Source organism: Takifugu flavidus, chromosome 22 (genome assembly GCF_003711565.1).
Source record: "Takifugu flavidus isolate HTHZ2018 chromosome 22, ASM371156v2, whole genome shotgun sequence".
NCBI classification, from domain to species: domain Eukaryota; kingdom Metazoa; phylum Chordata; class Actinopteri; order Tetraodontiformes; family Tetraodontidae; genus Takifugu; species Takifugu flavidus.
The window spans coordinates 7,883,013-7,900,132 of record NC_079541.1 but is presented as its reverse complement, the minus strand read 5'-3'; the positions used below and the strand labels follow the sequence as shown (position 1 = coordinate 7,900,132).

The window sequence follows — 17,120 nt, the reverse complement described above, 5'->3', positions numbered from 1 at the left end:
AGGTGGTATGTTCTGCTGCGAGAATGTGTCACCTGCATACGTGCTAGAAAGGTGACATGTTCAGTGGTGAGAAGGGATGTTTTGAAGCAGGTGTTTCTGAAAGAGTTATTTAGTCCTCAGACATGATGTAGAGCGGCTGTTCACAGGAGAAACAACGCTTCCTTACTGATGTCCTCCATGAGGTGATGCTACTGGACGGTTTAAGCTCTTCCCACCCAATCTCACAAGAAGTGGAGAGGGCGACGGACATTGACCGCGTCTTCGATTGGATCGCCTACAAGAAAGTAAGGGAGCTAGCCAGTAAAATAGCGGCTAACATCTCCATTAGCTTAGGGGCTAAGTGGAAATGACAAAACTATATTTGACGTCATTCTCTTAATGTTCCTAAATGTGTCTCTGTGCTAGGGGGCAGCGTTGATCCGGATGCTAGCTAACGTGATGGGACAGTCGCTGTTTCAGAAAGGACTCAACGTAAGTTGATGTGGTCCAGCTGTTTCAATCAGGTGTTTTCTCAGAACAAAAGACCAGAGAGCGTTCAAAAGAGCAGGGCCCATCCGTCTACAAGTTTCTGTTTCCTCCATGTGCAGCAAATAAACAGGCCTCAAACAAAATTAAACATGAATAAAAACCTACAGATAAATTAATTAGACAGTCTGGTCATGAAGGGATTCGTTTGAATTTTCTGCTGAATCATTCACACACATCAGTGATTTGCTGCTCGCTGCTAACACGCTGGCTAATATCTGAGAAACATCCACAAGCACACCAGCAGCCACCAGGGGGAATCCAGGAAGCCAACCTGGAGAGTGTCACACTAAGAAAATGCACACGCACACAGAAACACACAGTGTTCTGATTCTAAAAACTTTGTGTGACCTGGAACACTGAGAACAAGATTCTATTAAAAAAAAAATCTCCTGACACAGCAGAACAGAGATGAGATTATATCAACATCAAGCCTCCCAGCTGCACCTAAAGCATCATGGGAGCTTTATCAAATAGTCTTTAAGCATCAGCTACAATTACAGCTGGTGGTGACCCAACGTGGTTATAAGAGCCTTTGACACATGGATGACAGTCACAGCTTGTAATGTGATCAGTCTTTTCAGTGATGTCATTTCCTGTCTCATGTGTTTGAGCTGTGTGAATTGATCAACCTTCTGGGTTTTCAGGATTATCTGCTGAGTCACATGTATGGTAACGCCGCCAGAGACGACCTGTGGAGCAAACTCTCTCAGGTGAGACTCGCCTGTGTGGCTCAAAGGCACTTCGGGTGCTGTTATTTATCCAACATGATGGGTAAAGGCTTGTTTCCATGGTAATGTGACTTGTTGTTTGTGATTTTAAGTCCCTTCTCAGTTTTAAGTTAAATTAAAACTCGTGTAAATGATCAACGCAATGGGTTTCAACGTTTAAATGAGGCGTTTCTGTCCAGGCCATGCGCTCAGAGGGGCGGGACATTGACATCGGAGGCATGATGGACAGGTGGACTCTACAAATGGGATACCCTGTTATCACCATCAGCAAGAACCAATCAGAGCAGCTGTTCACTCATTACATCACAGTCAGCCAGGAGCACTTCCTGTATGGACAGGAAGTCAGAAACAACTACAGGTAAAATTCATCCTCAGTTCATGTTATCTTCAGTGTGTTGGTAATGTTAGTGTGTCGCATCGCTGAACATCTTTGTATCACCTGGAGGAGTCGAGTTTGTAGCCTCTTCTTACCCAGAAAACTCCTGTTTTCACTTCATTTAACGGCTCTGTATCATTTATATTTCATTTATTTTTGATTCTATTCATCTCTTATTCACGCTCTTCACGGCATACAGCCGTTTCCCCGCGCTCTTTCATCGACCCATTTCCTCCTGCATCAATACTTCATCAGCTCCTCTCCTCTTTTCTCCACCTGTTGTGGCTGTTTTCACTCTCTCTCATCTTTCTGTCATGTTTTCATGCAGAGTTCTGACATTTATAGCGACTCAGACCCACTCAGACCTCCTCGTTCACTTCCTCTTCTTTGTTCCATGTTTTTATACTGATGCTGGTGACTCAATGATGATTTGTTACAGGTGAAGTCTGGGTTCTTTTTCTGACATATTTGAATAATGCCGCTGTTGCTTTAGCCGTCATGCCTGTCAGAGGCTGCCGTGGCTGCCCTGGAAACCTGTATTCTGCCCAGCAGAGTTCTGATCTAAACCCAGAAACTTCCTGACATGCGGAAAAACACGACTGATCGAAGCAGAAAAGTGAGGAGAATAGCAGGTTTGGAGGAAGTTTCAGCTGTAGAACGGAGCAGAACTTTCACCACAGGAACCGTGGAACACATTTTCCGTGCCAGGTTCATTTTTCACGTTCCCGGAGCTGCTGACAGAATGTTTCCTCTTGCAACTGATAAACTTCCTGTGTGCAGCCATGGAATGAGGCATTGAGGAACCCGTTTCAGCTGTAATGGCATCATTTTTCTGTCCTACCAGAACAGAGATGAACTCCATGATGAGCGCGCCGGCTGTAAACACCGTTTATGTTCAACGTAACCTTTAACAACCAAACTAAATCACATCAAAGAGTCTTTAAAAGGAACATGTGTGTGTGGGCGTGAGTGTGTGTGTGTGTGTGTGTGTGTGACTGAAGTGCACTCCTGTGCACTCAATCATGCTGATATAAATATCAGCTTAAATATTTAGTCACTGCAGTATTATTGATCCCTGGTTTCCCACGGCGACAGACAGCCCTTATGGGATTTTAAATGGATCTTACTGGCTGGTGGTGTTAAAGTGACCCTGACCGACCACACACACACACACACACGCACAAACACAGGGTTTAGTGTCTGTAATTAAAATCCACTTTAATTAAAATATGAATCAAATCGATGAGACTGTAAACAAGTGAGTCATCAGATTTTAATGAGACTAAAGACCCTTTAATCCATGTGTGTGTGTGTGCACGTGTGTGTGCGTGTGTGTGCGTGCGTGTGTGTGTGTGTTTACAGCCTCTGGTTCCAGATTCCGTGTAAATCTGTAAAAACAGACCAACCACAGATGAAACTGACTGATTTTTGGTAATAAGATTATTTCAGCTCTAATCTGAATTATTGAACTGATGGAGATGAAAGATCTGGAGATCAAACAAAGTGACGTCAGAATAGATCTTGAGGTTTTTAATATATTAGGATTTGTTGGTTCTTTAGATTAAAATGGTGTTTTGCTTCCACATGGTTCTGTCCTTCTGGTTTTCATGACCCTCTCATCTCTTCTACGTCTCCGGAGCCAAGAAAAACGCTGCGATTAACTCTGAGCTCTGATGCAATTTGGAGAAAATCTGCCGCCTCAGAATGGTTTTACTGCCTCCAGCATCGCAGCAGACCCTGAACACACACCCCACAGACCCTCAGACACCTCCTGCCGCCGCAGATTCTGGCTGATGATAACTGAAAGTGTAAAGGTCTGACATCACTCTCCACTCTATGCAGTTCCCTCTGGCAGGTGCCGCTGACAGTCGCCGTTGGCAACGCATCCACCGTTGGTTTGGAGACGCTCATCTGGATCAACAACAGGACAGGTACGGTGCTGAAGGAGGTGCTGAATGGTGTTTGTCACCAACTGTTGTTCTTCATCTCTGTTAAATTTTAATGAAGCTCCTGTAATTTTCAGCTGTAATTTTAATCAACACTAACTTCACTTTTATCTTCTGGTGTTAACGATGTTTTCGAGCTTAAATTAGTTGGTTTTTGCAATGTGTGAAGTAGCTGAACTCGACCGCGGTTTTTCTCTATACTCTTGATATTTCTGGGGAATATTTCTAGCTTTTATTACATAAACCTCAGCTCAGTGAGAAACAATCATCACAACATCATCTGCATAGAGGCTGACTCTCAATAACAGTTTAGATTTGGAGGAAAATGTTCTGTTTTCATTTATTTTCATCTCAGAAACCCACAGGATTGGTGCGATGGATGACAAAACCTGGTTGCTAGGCAACATCAATCAAACAGGGTACTTCCGTGTCAACTATGACCTCCAGAACTGGAAACTGCTGATCCAGCAGCTCCATGACAACCATCAGGTGCGTGTTAATGAAATACGTCACTGTAAAACTGGTAGAACATCAGCGGCCCCCTGCTGGTGGCACATGGTGTTGTAGCTCTGGTCACATTAAAATCTTCAGAAAAAACACTGAAGTACAGATGTGGCAGTATCTTGTACCATAGCTTTTGTTTCTTTGATTTATGAATAAAAATTGAAAGCACAAATTAGAATTGATTTTAGTCATTTTGATATAACTGCTATCCGGCTGCAGTAGGTTTCAGCTACACGTTCTGAACGTTAGCCTGGTTCTCACTCGCTTCCTCTGTCTCTCAGACCATCTCTGTTGGGAACAGAGCCGGCCTCATCGATGACACCTTCAACTTGGCCAGGTGAGTAATCCAACACGGCGCCCAGTATGAGGAACAGTTCACCATTAATACAATCATAGCAAAAAAAAACTGTTCTGTAATCCAATCATCCTTTTGGTGTAAAAAAGATTTAATTTAGACAAGCAGCAGCTTTCATTCAATTAAACACAAGTGACGCACAGATCCGCTCTCTGACATCAGGGCCTAGACGGAGGCTGCGGCTGAGCCTCGTCTATTGCTTCCGTCCGGTTTTATTACAGTCAGACTGTGCTGGGCAGGTGTGAGGGTGTGTGTCCCACAGATACGTCTGTTCTGATGGAGCGACTATTCTGAACACACAGATTTATTTCAGAGGTGTCATCATCCTTTCAGCTGCTGCTTTTGTGCTGCCATAAATCCTCTTTGACAGACTCAGCGCTTCTCATTCAGGTTTATAGACTGAGTTCGGCTCAGAGTGCACGTACACACACAGACACGCACACAAAGTTTGATGAGTGCCACTCGGTGGATGGATGGAGGATTACTGCAGGGTTTTTTTTTGCTTTCTGACTTCTCTCTGCCTCTTTAAAGCGATGAGGAGTCAATATTTTGTTGACTGAGCAGCATCACATGTATGTCCACATTCATGTACATCAGCAGTTCTAGAGGACAAACAGGAGCTGCAGGACAATAATTCTTTATATATATTTTATGATTTTATTGCAGCCATGTGTGTTTGTGTGTTGATATCAGTGGGGGTTGTTTCTTTACCTGTACAGGGCAAGAAACTGCGCCATTAATGGTTACAGAAACAAACAGGCTTCTGTATCTGTCTGTATCTGTTGCTATGGCAATAGTGGCCATCATTAGGGTGTATTTTTGTTTTTCCGATTGAGAGAAAAGTCGTGAAACCTGTTGTTATTGGAGGAAAATGGCTGTAATTGTGGCTGATGGGTAACAACAGCATGTTTAGGAACTGTGCCACAGCCCCGCCCCTTGGTGGGTTGACAGCTCCGCCCCCTCCGAGCCTGTTATTTCCATGGTGACATCATGGCTGTAATGTAATGTGGCCTGTGCAGAAGGGCATTCTTTTCATCTCATTTTCTTTGATATGTTAAACTGACCTGATCTTACTGACTGGTTCTGGTGGTCGCGTTTGGTCCACAGTATTTCATGAACACAGTTTACAACAGCAAGATTCACAAGCAAATATTCACATGCACTTTTTTTAGGCCATTGCTAATGTTTGGCTACATAGACTAGCCTGCTCATGTGGGGTAAAGGTACAAGCGTTAATGCGTGGCTGATTGATTAAGAAATTCAGCAAATCTCGGCCAGATGTGGTCACTGGGGATCACAGTATTTGTCTACGTTTCAGCCAGTTATCATTGTATGTTTTATTCTCAGTTCTGCAGTCGAGCAAAAAGGGAAATTTCTGGACAAAAGAGTTCACCTTTGCTCCTCCAAATCCAAAAAATCCTTTCAGACCAATAAATGAGGCAGGGGCTGTTGCCACGGTGACACCATTTCTGCCCTTGCCTTCATGCTGAATCCCATCAGTTGTTGTAAACAGGAAGTGCGAGCAAAGTCGGGTGGATTATGGTAATGTTGCACAGGCCAGGTGCATGATGGGAATGAAGATGAGTGTTGAGGATGAAGAAGTGGAAGATTATGGAAATAAGTGTACGACTTAGTTTCCTGAGCTGCTAAAAGTCTTATCATAAACAGATTTACTTCCTGTAAGTCAAAAACACACAACTTCTTTGTTCACCTGTCAATCACAGCGACTGACAGCTAACATCCGCTGACCTCGACTGCCCACCTCATTAATACTCATGAACTGACCCCCCCAAAAAATATGTAGAAAAAACATCATTGTTTATGAATTCAGGAGGAAACTCATCAATATTCATAAAGCTGTGACAGCTGAGCAGAGGTAAACCCCATCCAAAGCATTTCTACTGTACACACACACACACACACACACACACACACACACACACACACACACACACACACACACACACACACTGAGGCTGTCTGATCTTTAAATGTTCAGAAAAGTTATAAATTAACGTGTCAGGTCAATGTTTAGCCAATGTAATTTAGAGAGTGGGAATTTGAAAGGACATCAAAGAACATCATCGCTGTCATGTGATGAGTGTTGTCGGTGATGGTCTCTCTGTCTCCCTCCCTGTCTCTGTCCCTCTCTCCCTGTCTCTGTCCCTCTCTCCTGTCTCTGTCCCTCTGTCCCTCTCTCTCTGTCCCTCTCTCCTGTCTCTGTCCCTCTCTCTCCCTGTCTCTCTCTCTCTGTCTCTCTCTGTCTCTCTCTCCCTGTCTCTCTCTCTCCTGTCTCTCTCTGTCTCCTCTCTCCCTGTCTCTCTCTCTCTCTGTCTCTCTCTGTCTCCTCTCTCCCTGTCTCTCTGTTCCTCTCTCCCTGTCTCTCTCTCCCTGTCTCTCTTGTCCCTCTCTCCTTGTCTCTCTCTCCCTGTCTCTCTCTCCCTCTCTGTCTCTGTCCCTCTCTCCCGTCTCTGTCCCTCTCTCCCTGTCTCTCTCTCTCCCTCTCTCTGTCCCTCTCTCCCTGTCTCTGTCCTCTCTCCCTGTCTCTTCTGTCCCTCTGTCCTTCTCTCCCTGTCTCTCTGTCCCTCTGTCCCTCTCTCCCTGTCTCTCTGTCCCTCTCTCCCTGTCTCTCTGTCCCTCTCTCCCTGTCTCTCTGTCCCCCTGTCCCTCTCTCCCTGTCTCTCTCTGTCCCTCTCTCCCTGTCTCTCTCTGTCCCTCTCTTCCTGTCTCTCTCTGTCCTCTCTCCCTGTCTCTCTCTGTCCCTCTCTTCTGTCTCTCTCTCCCTGTCTCTGTCCCTCTCTTTCTGTCTCTGTCCCTCTCTCCCTGTCTCTCTCTCCCTGTCTCTGTCCCTCTCTCCCTGTCTCTCTGTCCCTCTCTCCCTGTCTCTTTCTGTCCCTCTGTCCTTCTCTCCCTGTCTCTCTGTCCCTCTCTCCCGTCTCTCTGTCCCTCTCTCCCTGTCTCTCTGTCCCTCTCTCCCTGTCTCTCTCTGTCCCCCTGTCCCTCTCTCCCTGTCTCTCTCTGTCCCTCTCTCCCTGTCTCTCTCTGTCCCTCTCTTCCTGTCTCTCTCTGTCCCTCTCTCCTGTCTCTCTCTGTCCCTCTCTCCCTGTCTCTGTCCCTCTCTCCCTGTCTCTCTCTGTCCCTCTCTCCCTGTCTCTCTCTGTCCCTCTGTCCCTCTCTCCCTGTCTTTCTGTCTCTCAGGGCTGGGTACCTCCCACAAAGCATTCCCCTGCAGCTGATTGGCTATCTGCCGGAGGAGACGTCCTTCCTGCCATGGCATTCAGCCAGCCGAGCGCTTTACCAGCTGGACAAACTGCTGGACCGAACTGATGAATACAGCTTGTTCAGTGTAATCAGTCACTCAATCAATCAATCAATCAACTACTGCTCTGAATCAATCAGCACCAGTCCACTTTTAGAAGATTAAAGTGGTGTCAGCACTAATGACACAAACATCTGATCTTAATTAATATTAGGTGTGTGTGTGTGTGTGTGTGTGTGTGTGTGTGTGTGTGTGTGTGTGTGTGTGTGTGTGTGTGTGTGTGTGTGTGTGTGTCATCAGGACTACGTGCTAAAGCAGGTTGCTGCTCGGTATCATCAGATGGGTTGGCCAACCAGTGTTCCTGGTAATGAGGGAAACATGTTGCAGGCTTCATACCAGACTGAGTACGTAACACATCCTCACACACACACAAACTCTTTCGTTTACTGTATATGACATTAATGGTTGTGTATTTCCTGAAACGACTCAGTCTGCTCCAGTAGTTGCTCTCTTTGCTGATGCTAACTGAACTTCTTGTGCGTCAGGGAGTTGCAGCGGGAGCTCATCATGCTAGCCTGTAGCTTCGGGAACAAACAGTGTCACCGGCAAGCTGTCGCCTACATCTCTGACTGGATCTCCAGCAACAAGAACAGGTAAAAGAGCACACGCTGGAGCTAGAAACACTGGGTACAGCATTAGCATCTCTGGTCTCATAGTTCTGTGTGTGTCTAGTCTGTTACTTCCTCCTTTTGTTTGTGGGCTTACAAGCATACGTCTACATCTTCACTGAACTTGAATGTCACCCCTAAAACACTGTTTGTGGCTGCAGCTCTGAAAAATTGAGCGGGACTTCTATTTTAGAGCACGTTGCAGCGTTCTGGCACGGTGCAACACGTGGAGGACAGTCAGTCAGGTGCAAAGAGAAAAAAGTATATCCCGAAATTTTTCAAAATAAAAGTCCAACGTTTGGATTATTTTCAACTGTGCTAAGAGGACTTGCAATTTTGAATGAAAAAATAAACCTGACATACAATATATAATCTGTCACTTTGACATGAGTGGATCTAATGGAGTTGGGCTTATTAAAGGGACACAAAGCCAAATAAAAACAGATGTGTATCTGTCTGCTCCTCTGAATGGATGAAATATTTTAAATAATGTTATTTTTGGGGGGTTCGTTTTATATGCTCCAAAGTGGTAATATCACCCAATCCTTCACTGCTGTCCTTTCTGTTTAGCCTGATGTTTCTCTAGTGCTCAACACTGCCCCCAAGGCGCACGATGGTACTGCAGCACATGTGTGTCTGTGTGTTTGTTGTGCATTTATCTAACATAATTCTGGGAATTCTAGCCAGCAATCTGTGTCATATTGATCATTATAAGATAACTGACACAATAACTGACACAAAAGACATGATGTGTGACACATTACCCATCATCCCGTTCTGTAGTCGAACGATAGTTTTCTCTCCTTTTTGACTTTAACTCTCTTCCTTTCACGTGAGGCTTGGTGGTCCGCTCACACCAGACCCCGAACAACTTATGCAAATATTGATTCAAAACAGCTAATCCAATGGAAACAGATGCTGGCGTTGTGCGGCGGGCACCAGGGACCTGACAGGGAAATGAGATTCTTTAAACAGTGCACGTCCTTGCTCGTGCACAACCTTTTTCACTGACCCGTTCCTCTGTGAGCTCATGCTGGGTACCACAGCGTGCCAGAGGTAGGGCCTCCTGCCCACATCACAGAAAAAAATCAACAATTAACTTGAAAACGCCTGAAGTTTGTCAGGGCTGCGCGTTTTCAGTCAGGTCTTCATAGCCACATTCCACATTATCATGTTTGATTGAGACGTCACATGACATGGAGACAGTCTACTGCTGTCATCCCACAGTGGTGTGTGTGTGTGTGTGTGTGTGTGTGTGTGTGTGTGTGTGTGTGTGTGTGTGTGCATGCATGTTGTGTGGAGTGAACCAGCGACAAGTGCGTCATCCACCAACCTGGGAAATCATTTTAGAGATGCTCCACTTAAGAACAAGGTTCACACACACACACACACACACACACACGGGCAGCCAGCTGAGCACTGTATTGTCATGATTTTTCTTTTTTTACTTTACTAACAATTTAGGTCAAGCACAGACACACACACACACCCTTTTTCTGGTTTAGAGTATGTAGTGGGGGCACCGTTGTGCCCCTTTCACACTGCACGGAAATCCGGCGCTGTCCCGGGTCAACGCAGCTCTTTTTGGCATCGTGGAATGGTTGTCACGGCGAAATGACTCTGCAAACGACCCAGGAAATTAGCGCTTCAGCTCGCCTGTATGAAAGCTGTCCCGTTAAATTACCCAATGACATTGATGCACCTGAATGTCGCATTGTGATTTTGTCACTGAACATCCTGTCAGCATAGACTGGTCTCTAAAGGGCAGAGATTTCTTTTCCCATTTTTAAAAAAAAAAATCAGTCCAACAACTCAAACTCAAAGGGATCCGCAAGCTGTTCGGCCTCTGAAAGATTCGGGAGCAGATCCCGGACACTGAGCAGGGACTCGGTTATTTATGGCGATGTTGCCAGCTTGGGACTCTTTGAGTGGCCTTATTATAACTTTAGCAAATTGCTCACTGAGCCGAGCCGCTAGCTAAAGCTCCTCAGCATCTCCAGCTATCTACACCACCGGTGCCCCTCCCCCGTCCTCCACTGTTGTCGAGCCCTGCTGACGATGCCAAACGAGCCACGGAACATTTCTGTCCAACTGCAACCACTGAATGGAAGCTTTGCAGCGATGTTGCCTAACAATAACAATCTAGACCCAGTTTATTCATTCTTTGTGAAACTGTTAGGAAGAACACAAATATTGTTGCTATTCTGGCTGGAATTTAAGCCACGCGGACGGTATTTGCGAACAAAAATGTACTTTCTGACAAAATTCTTTAGACAAATTATTCGGGAGTTACTCCTTCCCACGGTAGCCTATCACCGGGGCAATAAATACGACAATCGTCGCCCATTCCGATCTTTCTAGATTAGCCACAAATTAGATCCGGATTCGCTAAGTTAACGTTCGGGAAAAAAAATTGCAGCACGAAACAACAACGCTGAGCATCGACCCGCTGACGTCCATGCTGTCCGTCGTTTACCGCGCAGTGTTCCGCCACAAGACGACGTTGTCGAGGCGATGTCGTATGAGAGGGAGAAAAACCAGCTACAGCCGGCGATGTTAACATGTCCAAATGATCAACGTGGATCGACCCGAGTTTAGAAAATCCCCCATCGACCCGCTAATTTCAGTGTGACAGCGGTTTTAGAGCCGGTTCTCTGCAGGGAGGCCAACAGTGATCAGTAATGATCAGCTATCTTGTTACCGTGGTCGCGCGATGTGTTTGATTTCGTGTCAAGATAAAAATCGACATTTTGGAACTCTGGACCGTTCGGTCAGAAAAGAGGAAAAACAGTCTCGCTGGTGTTCTGCGGGATGAGGAAATGGATGGAAATTTCCTGATTGATCCTGTAACTGAGTCTATTCAGTTTTGGGTTGGTTCGATTTCCTCTTCCTGAATCTCGACGTGCGTTCGCAGGATTCCTCCCAACATCAGAGACATCGTCTACTGCACCGGCGTCAGCCTGATGGACGAGGACGTGTGGGAGTTCATCTGGATGAAGTTCCACTCGTCCAACGCCGTCTCGGAGAAGAAGATCCTGCTGGAGGCGCTGACCTGCTCAGACAACGTCTTTCTCCTCAACAGGTACAAACATGAAGATCAAAGCAGACTTGGTTTGGATCAAAGCAGCGCAGTAATCTGGAGGTTCTATAGAGGCTGCTACGGAACAATCAGGCTGTTGTCATGTGTCCTGGACAGTCTGGACTGTCTCCGGAGCCGTCCAATCAGGAGTTGCAGACCGATTGTGTTCAGCAAGTTGTTGTAGAAAAGACCAAAGAGTAAATCCATTTTCAGAACAATCTGAACCCTAAAGCTGCACACAGAGCGGCGCCGCTGCAGACCCATTTTTCTTCCTGATGTTTGCCAGACTGGCCATTACAGAGCTGGACGCTCTGAAGTCAGATCCTCATCAGAAGTTCCTCTGCTTCTGTTTCAGGAGCTTTCAGCTGAAAGCAGCTCGTGACATCAGAGGAGATGATCATGTGACATAACCTTGGGGTCGCGAGTGTCACGGTCGTCATGTGATATTCGTTACAGTCGTTACAATCTCGGATTGCAGAAGCCACGCGGGCTCAATCTCCGGCCAGCCAACTGTAATCAGATTACTGCAGCTGGTGGTTTGACAGCACGCCGCCTACAGCAAGACTCAAAGAAACAAAACTTCAAAATGTCAATTTCAACCCCAACGCTTGACCTTTAGCTCTGTTCTACTTGAGCGGCTGCACAATCTGAGCCTGTTTGACAGATTAGCGGCTGGAGAAAATACTCCATTTTCTTTAGGTCAGCTTTATTTTAGCATTTTAATGTTTCTGTCCAGCTACGGCTGTTTAGACAAGTAGCACGCCGCCCCAGGCAAACTGTATCATGCTACCAAAGATTAGCGTGGTAATACAGCACCGGTTTTATTATGAAATAAGGCTGATGGCAAACTATTGCAGCACGTAGACAGTTACAGTCGGCCCTTATCAAGTTTGAAAACTCACAGGACAGATGCTAGCCTGGAGGACAAAATCACCTTTAGCCTGATAACTTTAGCTTACATTCTTTAGCAGAAGTATTTAATGATGGGCTATTTTGTGCCCTTTGGTCACAGTGGGTCAGTACAGCTCTGCCATCAGGTTACCATGGTTACTAAGATGTTAATTGAATGTAAGGTGTCCCTGTGTCTCCCAGGTTGCTGAACCTGTCCCTGACCTCTGACCTCGTCCCCGAGCAGGACGTGATTGACGTCATTATCCATGTGGGTCGAAACCCTCAGGGTCGAAACCTCGCCTGGAGGTACTTCAGGGAAAAGTGGGACATCCTAAACGCGCGGTGAGTGAGCGACGCCACTGTCACGTAAACGCTGACAACAGCCACGCTAAAGTCTCACTCTCTCCCACCAGGTACGGTGAAGCTCTGTTCTTGAACTCAAAGCTAATTGGAGGAGTCACAGAGTTCCTCAACACCGAACGAGAACTTCAAGAGGTAAAACTACCAAAGGCTCCCCTGACTTCTCTATGATTCATGTCATTCTTCTAAAGTCTCCTCATATTCACATCTTAAGTAAAAAACCTGAGTCTCAAAGTTCCCTTTTAACATTTTTAAGTGTTTTCAGACGTGACTAAAGATCGTCCTGCTTCCAATCAAAGAAAAAACTCTGTCCTGGTGTCACAGCTGGAAGCACAGAAGATTAAACTGGTGCTGGAACGTGTTGTATGGAGGAAAAAAGGGGATGAATGGAGGAGTGGAGTCTGAAAGGAGAGCAGAGTTAACGATATTAAAGCAAGGAGGCTGATTTCCTTCTTGTGCTCCAGTGAATCTGTCAAAGTCTGAACTTTCCTCCTCAGTCCACAACTTTCAGGGGAAAAGTCACATTTCTCCCCATTCCTCACGAAAGCTTCTCTTTCTTGCTTTAATTACGTCCTTTGACACAAACTTTCACTTGGAGCCTCGTTTCTCCTCAGACACTGACAGGTTACCGTCACGCAGTTTTCCCTAAAACATTTTTTTTTTTTAAACTAATTTAAAGCTCAATTTAGCTAAACTCTCAAAACATTCTAACTGCTGCGACCTTCATCTCCTCACTCTCGACCTTCACAGCCTGAAAAGCACTTAGCAAATCGACTATGCAATTTTACTGGTGATGAGCAAACTCCAACCTGCAAATGTAATAATATTCCGACAAGACGGCATTTAGGATAATTGTTGTCCAACTAGCCTCTTGGTGATTAGCATCGGTGCCTTCATCTTCCACATTTCTCCTTTTTTTCATTGCCTCTAACTGCTTCTACTCCTTCTCTCTCTCTCTGTCTCTCTTTCTCTCTCTCTCTAGTTAAAGGACTTCATCCAGTCCAGTGGCGTGGGGGCGGGGCCTGCATGGCCACGAGCGCTGGAGATTGTTGAAGGCAACGTCCGCTGGCACCGCCTTCATCGGCACCAGTTTTACCAATGGCTGCGCAAACCTCCAAGCTTATGAACGGACTACAAACCATCTGCTAAGCTCATGCTAATGCCTCGCTAGTTTACCAGTGTAGTCGAAGGAAGTGACACATGCTGGTCTGTGAATGGGTTTATCTACTGGTTTCACTTTAAGACAAACTGTTTCAGGACTTAACTGACTCACATTTCTAGCTAACTGGACATCATTAATCCAGTAAATGCTAGTTGATCATTTGGCATATGTGACACAATAACTTGTGTTCTGTAAGTGCGGCTCTTTACTGATTTAAAGACCAAAACATAACATTGTACATTATTAAGTATAGAATCAAACTTCCTGACAATGCTAACCTGTCAGAGACGTCACATTAGATCAAGTGAGTTTAACCATTAACTATTATGATATAGTGTTTGTGGACAGAACATCTGTCCAGTTTAGTCCAGTTAAGGCCCAGTTTGCCTTTCAAACAAAAACTTTAAACACTTTTCATGAAACAGTTTGATAGGTGAACATGCGCAGATGAGACCCTGCATGAACTGACAGATGTTTATGAACTTTGTGCTTTATCAAAATTGTCACAGTCAACCTGCTGCGGTTGATTTGGGGAAATTTGAGCCAAAACTATGTTAAAACTGCAGCTAAATATCAGAGAAAATCATATGTGGTTGAGATAAGCTCCCCATCCCCCCCAATCCTAGCATTCTGTACCCCCAACACCACCTCTGAGCTTCTCAGACTAAAAACTATCCACAAAGACCCTCCAATATGCAGACGATGTGATGTTCTCCATGGGTATTGGGGCATGAGGACCTGTTCAAGTGTGGAATAAAGATGGAAGTGGAGAATGCCCGAGGATAACTCCTGGATTTTGTGAGGATGGATGTCGCCCTCACAAGGAACCACAAAACCAAGAGGATTTCCAGCTGGAGCTCAGGCCAGAATTCTGTCACTGGAAAAAACTTGGCTGTGACTGGTTCTGCTGATGGAATTTAAAACAGAACCAACATGTTTTACAGGGTAGCAAACAGAACTGCAGAATTCTGATTCAGAAGTTTAATAAACTGACTAAATTTAGCCATGTTGACATTTCCAAACGTGTTCGCTCACTCCTCCCTCTCACTGTCCATGTCCGTGATAATAATGGAGCCATATATGAGGTGTGTGTGTGTGTGTGTGTGTGTGTATTACTGGATTTGTGAGGACAACACTATTGTAACATCAGTGGAAAAGGTGGTCCTCACAAAGAATGTGGGGAATTGTGCCCTCACAGGTTGATAAAGACAAGTGTGTGTGTGTGTGTGTGTGATGACAGCTGGTCATCATCATGATTAAAACTGAAATAATGATGCCCTCGGTTAATGATAATGATGGTTTGTTTGGATGTGAAAAGGTTCAATTAACTTTAATTATTCAGAACTTTACCAATTAACCGGCTGTGATGACGCACTGTAAAAATCTGTTGTTCCAAATTAAAGTTTAAAAATGTTTAAGCAGATACATGTTATATTGATGATGATGGTGGTGGTGGTGGACCAAAAGACAGAAACAGGAACTTGCAGCCTGACTTCCTGCTTCCACTGCTGTGATTTCCTGTATTTTCTGATTGGATGTTATTAAACTGGTTAAACTGGTGTCTGCTTCAGATGCAACATTTTAGCATTTCTGTTAGCATAATGCTGATGAAGAGCTTTTATAAAACGATGAGTTGCATGTCTCATCTCTTTCCTGGGTGATCGAGGATGTTGCTGAAGGTCGTTTACACTCCTCTGCTCGCTGCGTCGTTTATTTCCCATTATGAAACTCTAGAATTCTGCTGGGCTAAAGATGGACATTTTATCAGAAAAGAGAAAAAAGAACAAATAAAGTTGCTCTGCTTGTTAGTCATGACATCAGGATTCAAACCGACAACCTCAAGTGTATCTGGATGGCGCCACCTCCCTGATGAATGACTCACGACTCACGTCTTTCCCAGAGCATCATGGGAAAACTCAGCATGGCTCCAGCTTGCACAGAGCAGCAGATGAACGAGGGGCAGGAAGCGAGGGAGGGGACGAGCGGAAGACGCCCGATTTCTCACCCACCGAACACTTTGGCATCTTCAACCTTCTGCGGGTTTCGCTTTGACCGTGAAATAAAACATTCAGCCACCAAAAATCAGAAAACCGAATGCAGGCTGCGGCGACAGACGGAAGAAAAGAAGAGTAGATGAGAGAGAGAGAGAGAGAGAGAGAGCTGTTCCCCAGCTGACCGTCCACAACACACATCCTCATAGTTTTACCCTTGTAAGGACTTTTTAAACCCAAGATTCACCCTTCAAACAACGGTCTGTCAGATGTCCGCATTTTGCTATTAAAATTCATATTTTGGTATTCAGGACGCTGCCTGTGCAAAACACACGTGCACACTCTGTTGCGCCTGGTTGCCAGGGTAACAGAGGTAGGAACGAGAAACGCTTAAATAATTCTAACCCCAATCTGCTGTTAGCATGGGTTAGCAGGAGTTAGCACTCCATTAATTCTCTTCCAGCTGTTGACGGACCTCAGGTCTTCCCGAGGGAGAGAATGAGTCTTCCTCCTCAGCAGCACTCCTCCTCTTCTCTCCTTTGACTCATCCTCATCCTCCACCTCATCCAGCTTTTCCTTCCTTCCACACATCTCCTAATCCTCCTTTCACATCTTTTCCTACTCCTCATTTCAATATGAATGGAAGTTGAGCTGATGTTCCTCGGGCGACACACACATACACATTTTTGCTCAATTATCCCTGGAAACAGAGTTAATTTTATTTCCGATCATCATCTCTGCAGAGCAACGATCTTGCCTCTAGTCCTCCTAGAAACACACACTAGCTCCTCAGTGTGCGTTATCTCTGTTTGTCAAGATTTTCAACATTAGCTAGCATGCTCGATACGGTTTCTAGAATGCGACAGCAGTGGCTGGAGTGAAGACGCGGTGGCGCCCCCTGGAGGCACAGGGAACATCTGCGTCAGAGGTAATCGGCACCAGTTCTGTTGTGCGACAGTGTCCAACGACGTTGAGCATCCTCTTAAATACCATCCCGTCTTCTCAGCTGTAGCAGGGCGGCGTTAGCTTTGAACCAGCTCAAGATTAGCAGAGTTTCCCCACTTTGAGGTTTGCCTTCAGTCAGAAGCAGAAGAACAACAACAATTACTGACCCATCAGTGGTGAGCTGGTACCTGCAGCCAATCAGGATAAAGAGACAGAGACCCGGCGTGTGTGTGTGTGTTTGTTTGTGTGTGTGTGTGAGAGAGAGAGAGAGAAAGAAAGAAATACATAGGATTTCTAGCCCTTCTCTCAGAAAGGATTCACAAAGTGT

The 17,120-nt window shown here is 45.4% G+C and overlaps 1 protein-coding gene across 1 annotated transcript in view; it reads left to right on the top strand.

The window, feature by feature from the left end:
- The window catches only part of LOC130519206 (thyrotropin-releasing hormone-degrading ectoenzyme-like), a 47,239-nt gene extending 31,824 nt beyond the window's left edge, over window positions 1–15,415 (top strand). Inside the window, exons 8-21 of the mRNA XM_057022406.1 lie at window positions 147–284; window positions 406–471; window positions 1,173–1,238; window positions 1,436–1,614; window positions 3,475–3,563; window positions 3,934–4,067; window positions 4,364–4,419; window positions 7,636–7,783; window positions 7,997–8,100; window positions 8,242–8,349; window positions 11,279–11,446; window positions 12,536–12,676; window positions 12,748–12,829; window positions 13,677–15,415. Coding sequence (XP_056878386.1) covers window positions 147–284; window positions 406–471; window positions 1,173–1,238; window positions 1,436–1,614; window positions 3,475–3,563; window positions 3,934–4,067; window positions 4,364–4,419; window positions 7,636–7,783; window positions 7,997–8,100; window positions 8,242–8,349; window positions 11,279–11,446; window positions 12,536–12,676; window positions 12,748–12,829; window positions 13,677–13,820 — 1,623 coding nt within the window. The 3' untranslated portion in view covers window positions 13,821–15,415. The remainder of the gene's footprint in view (window positions 1–146; window positions 285–405; window positions 472–1,172; window positions 1,239–1,435; window positions 1,615–3,474; window positions 3,564–3,933; window positions 4,068–4,363; window positions 4,420–7,635; window positions 7,784–7,996; window positions 8,101–8,241; window positions 8,350–11,278; window positions 11,447–12,535; window positions 12,677–12,747; window positions 12,830–13,676) is intronic.
- The last annotated feature ends 1,705 nt before the right edge of the window (window positions 15,416–17,120 follow it).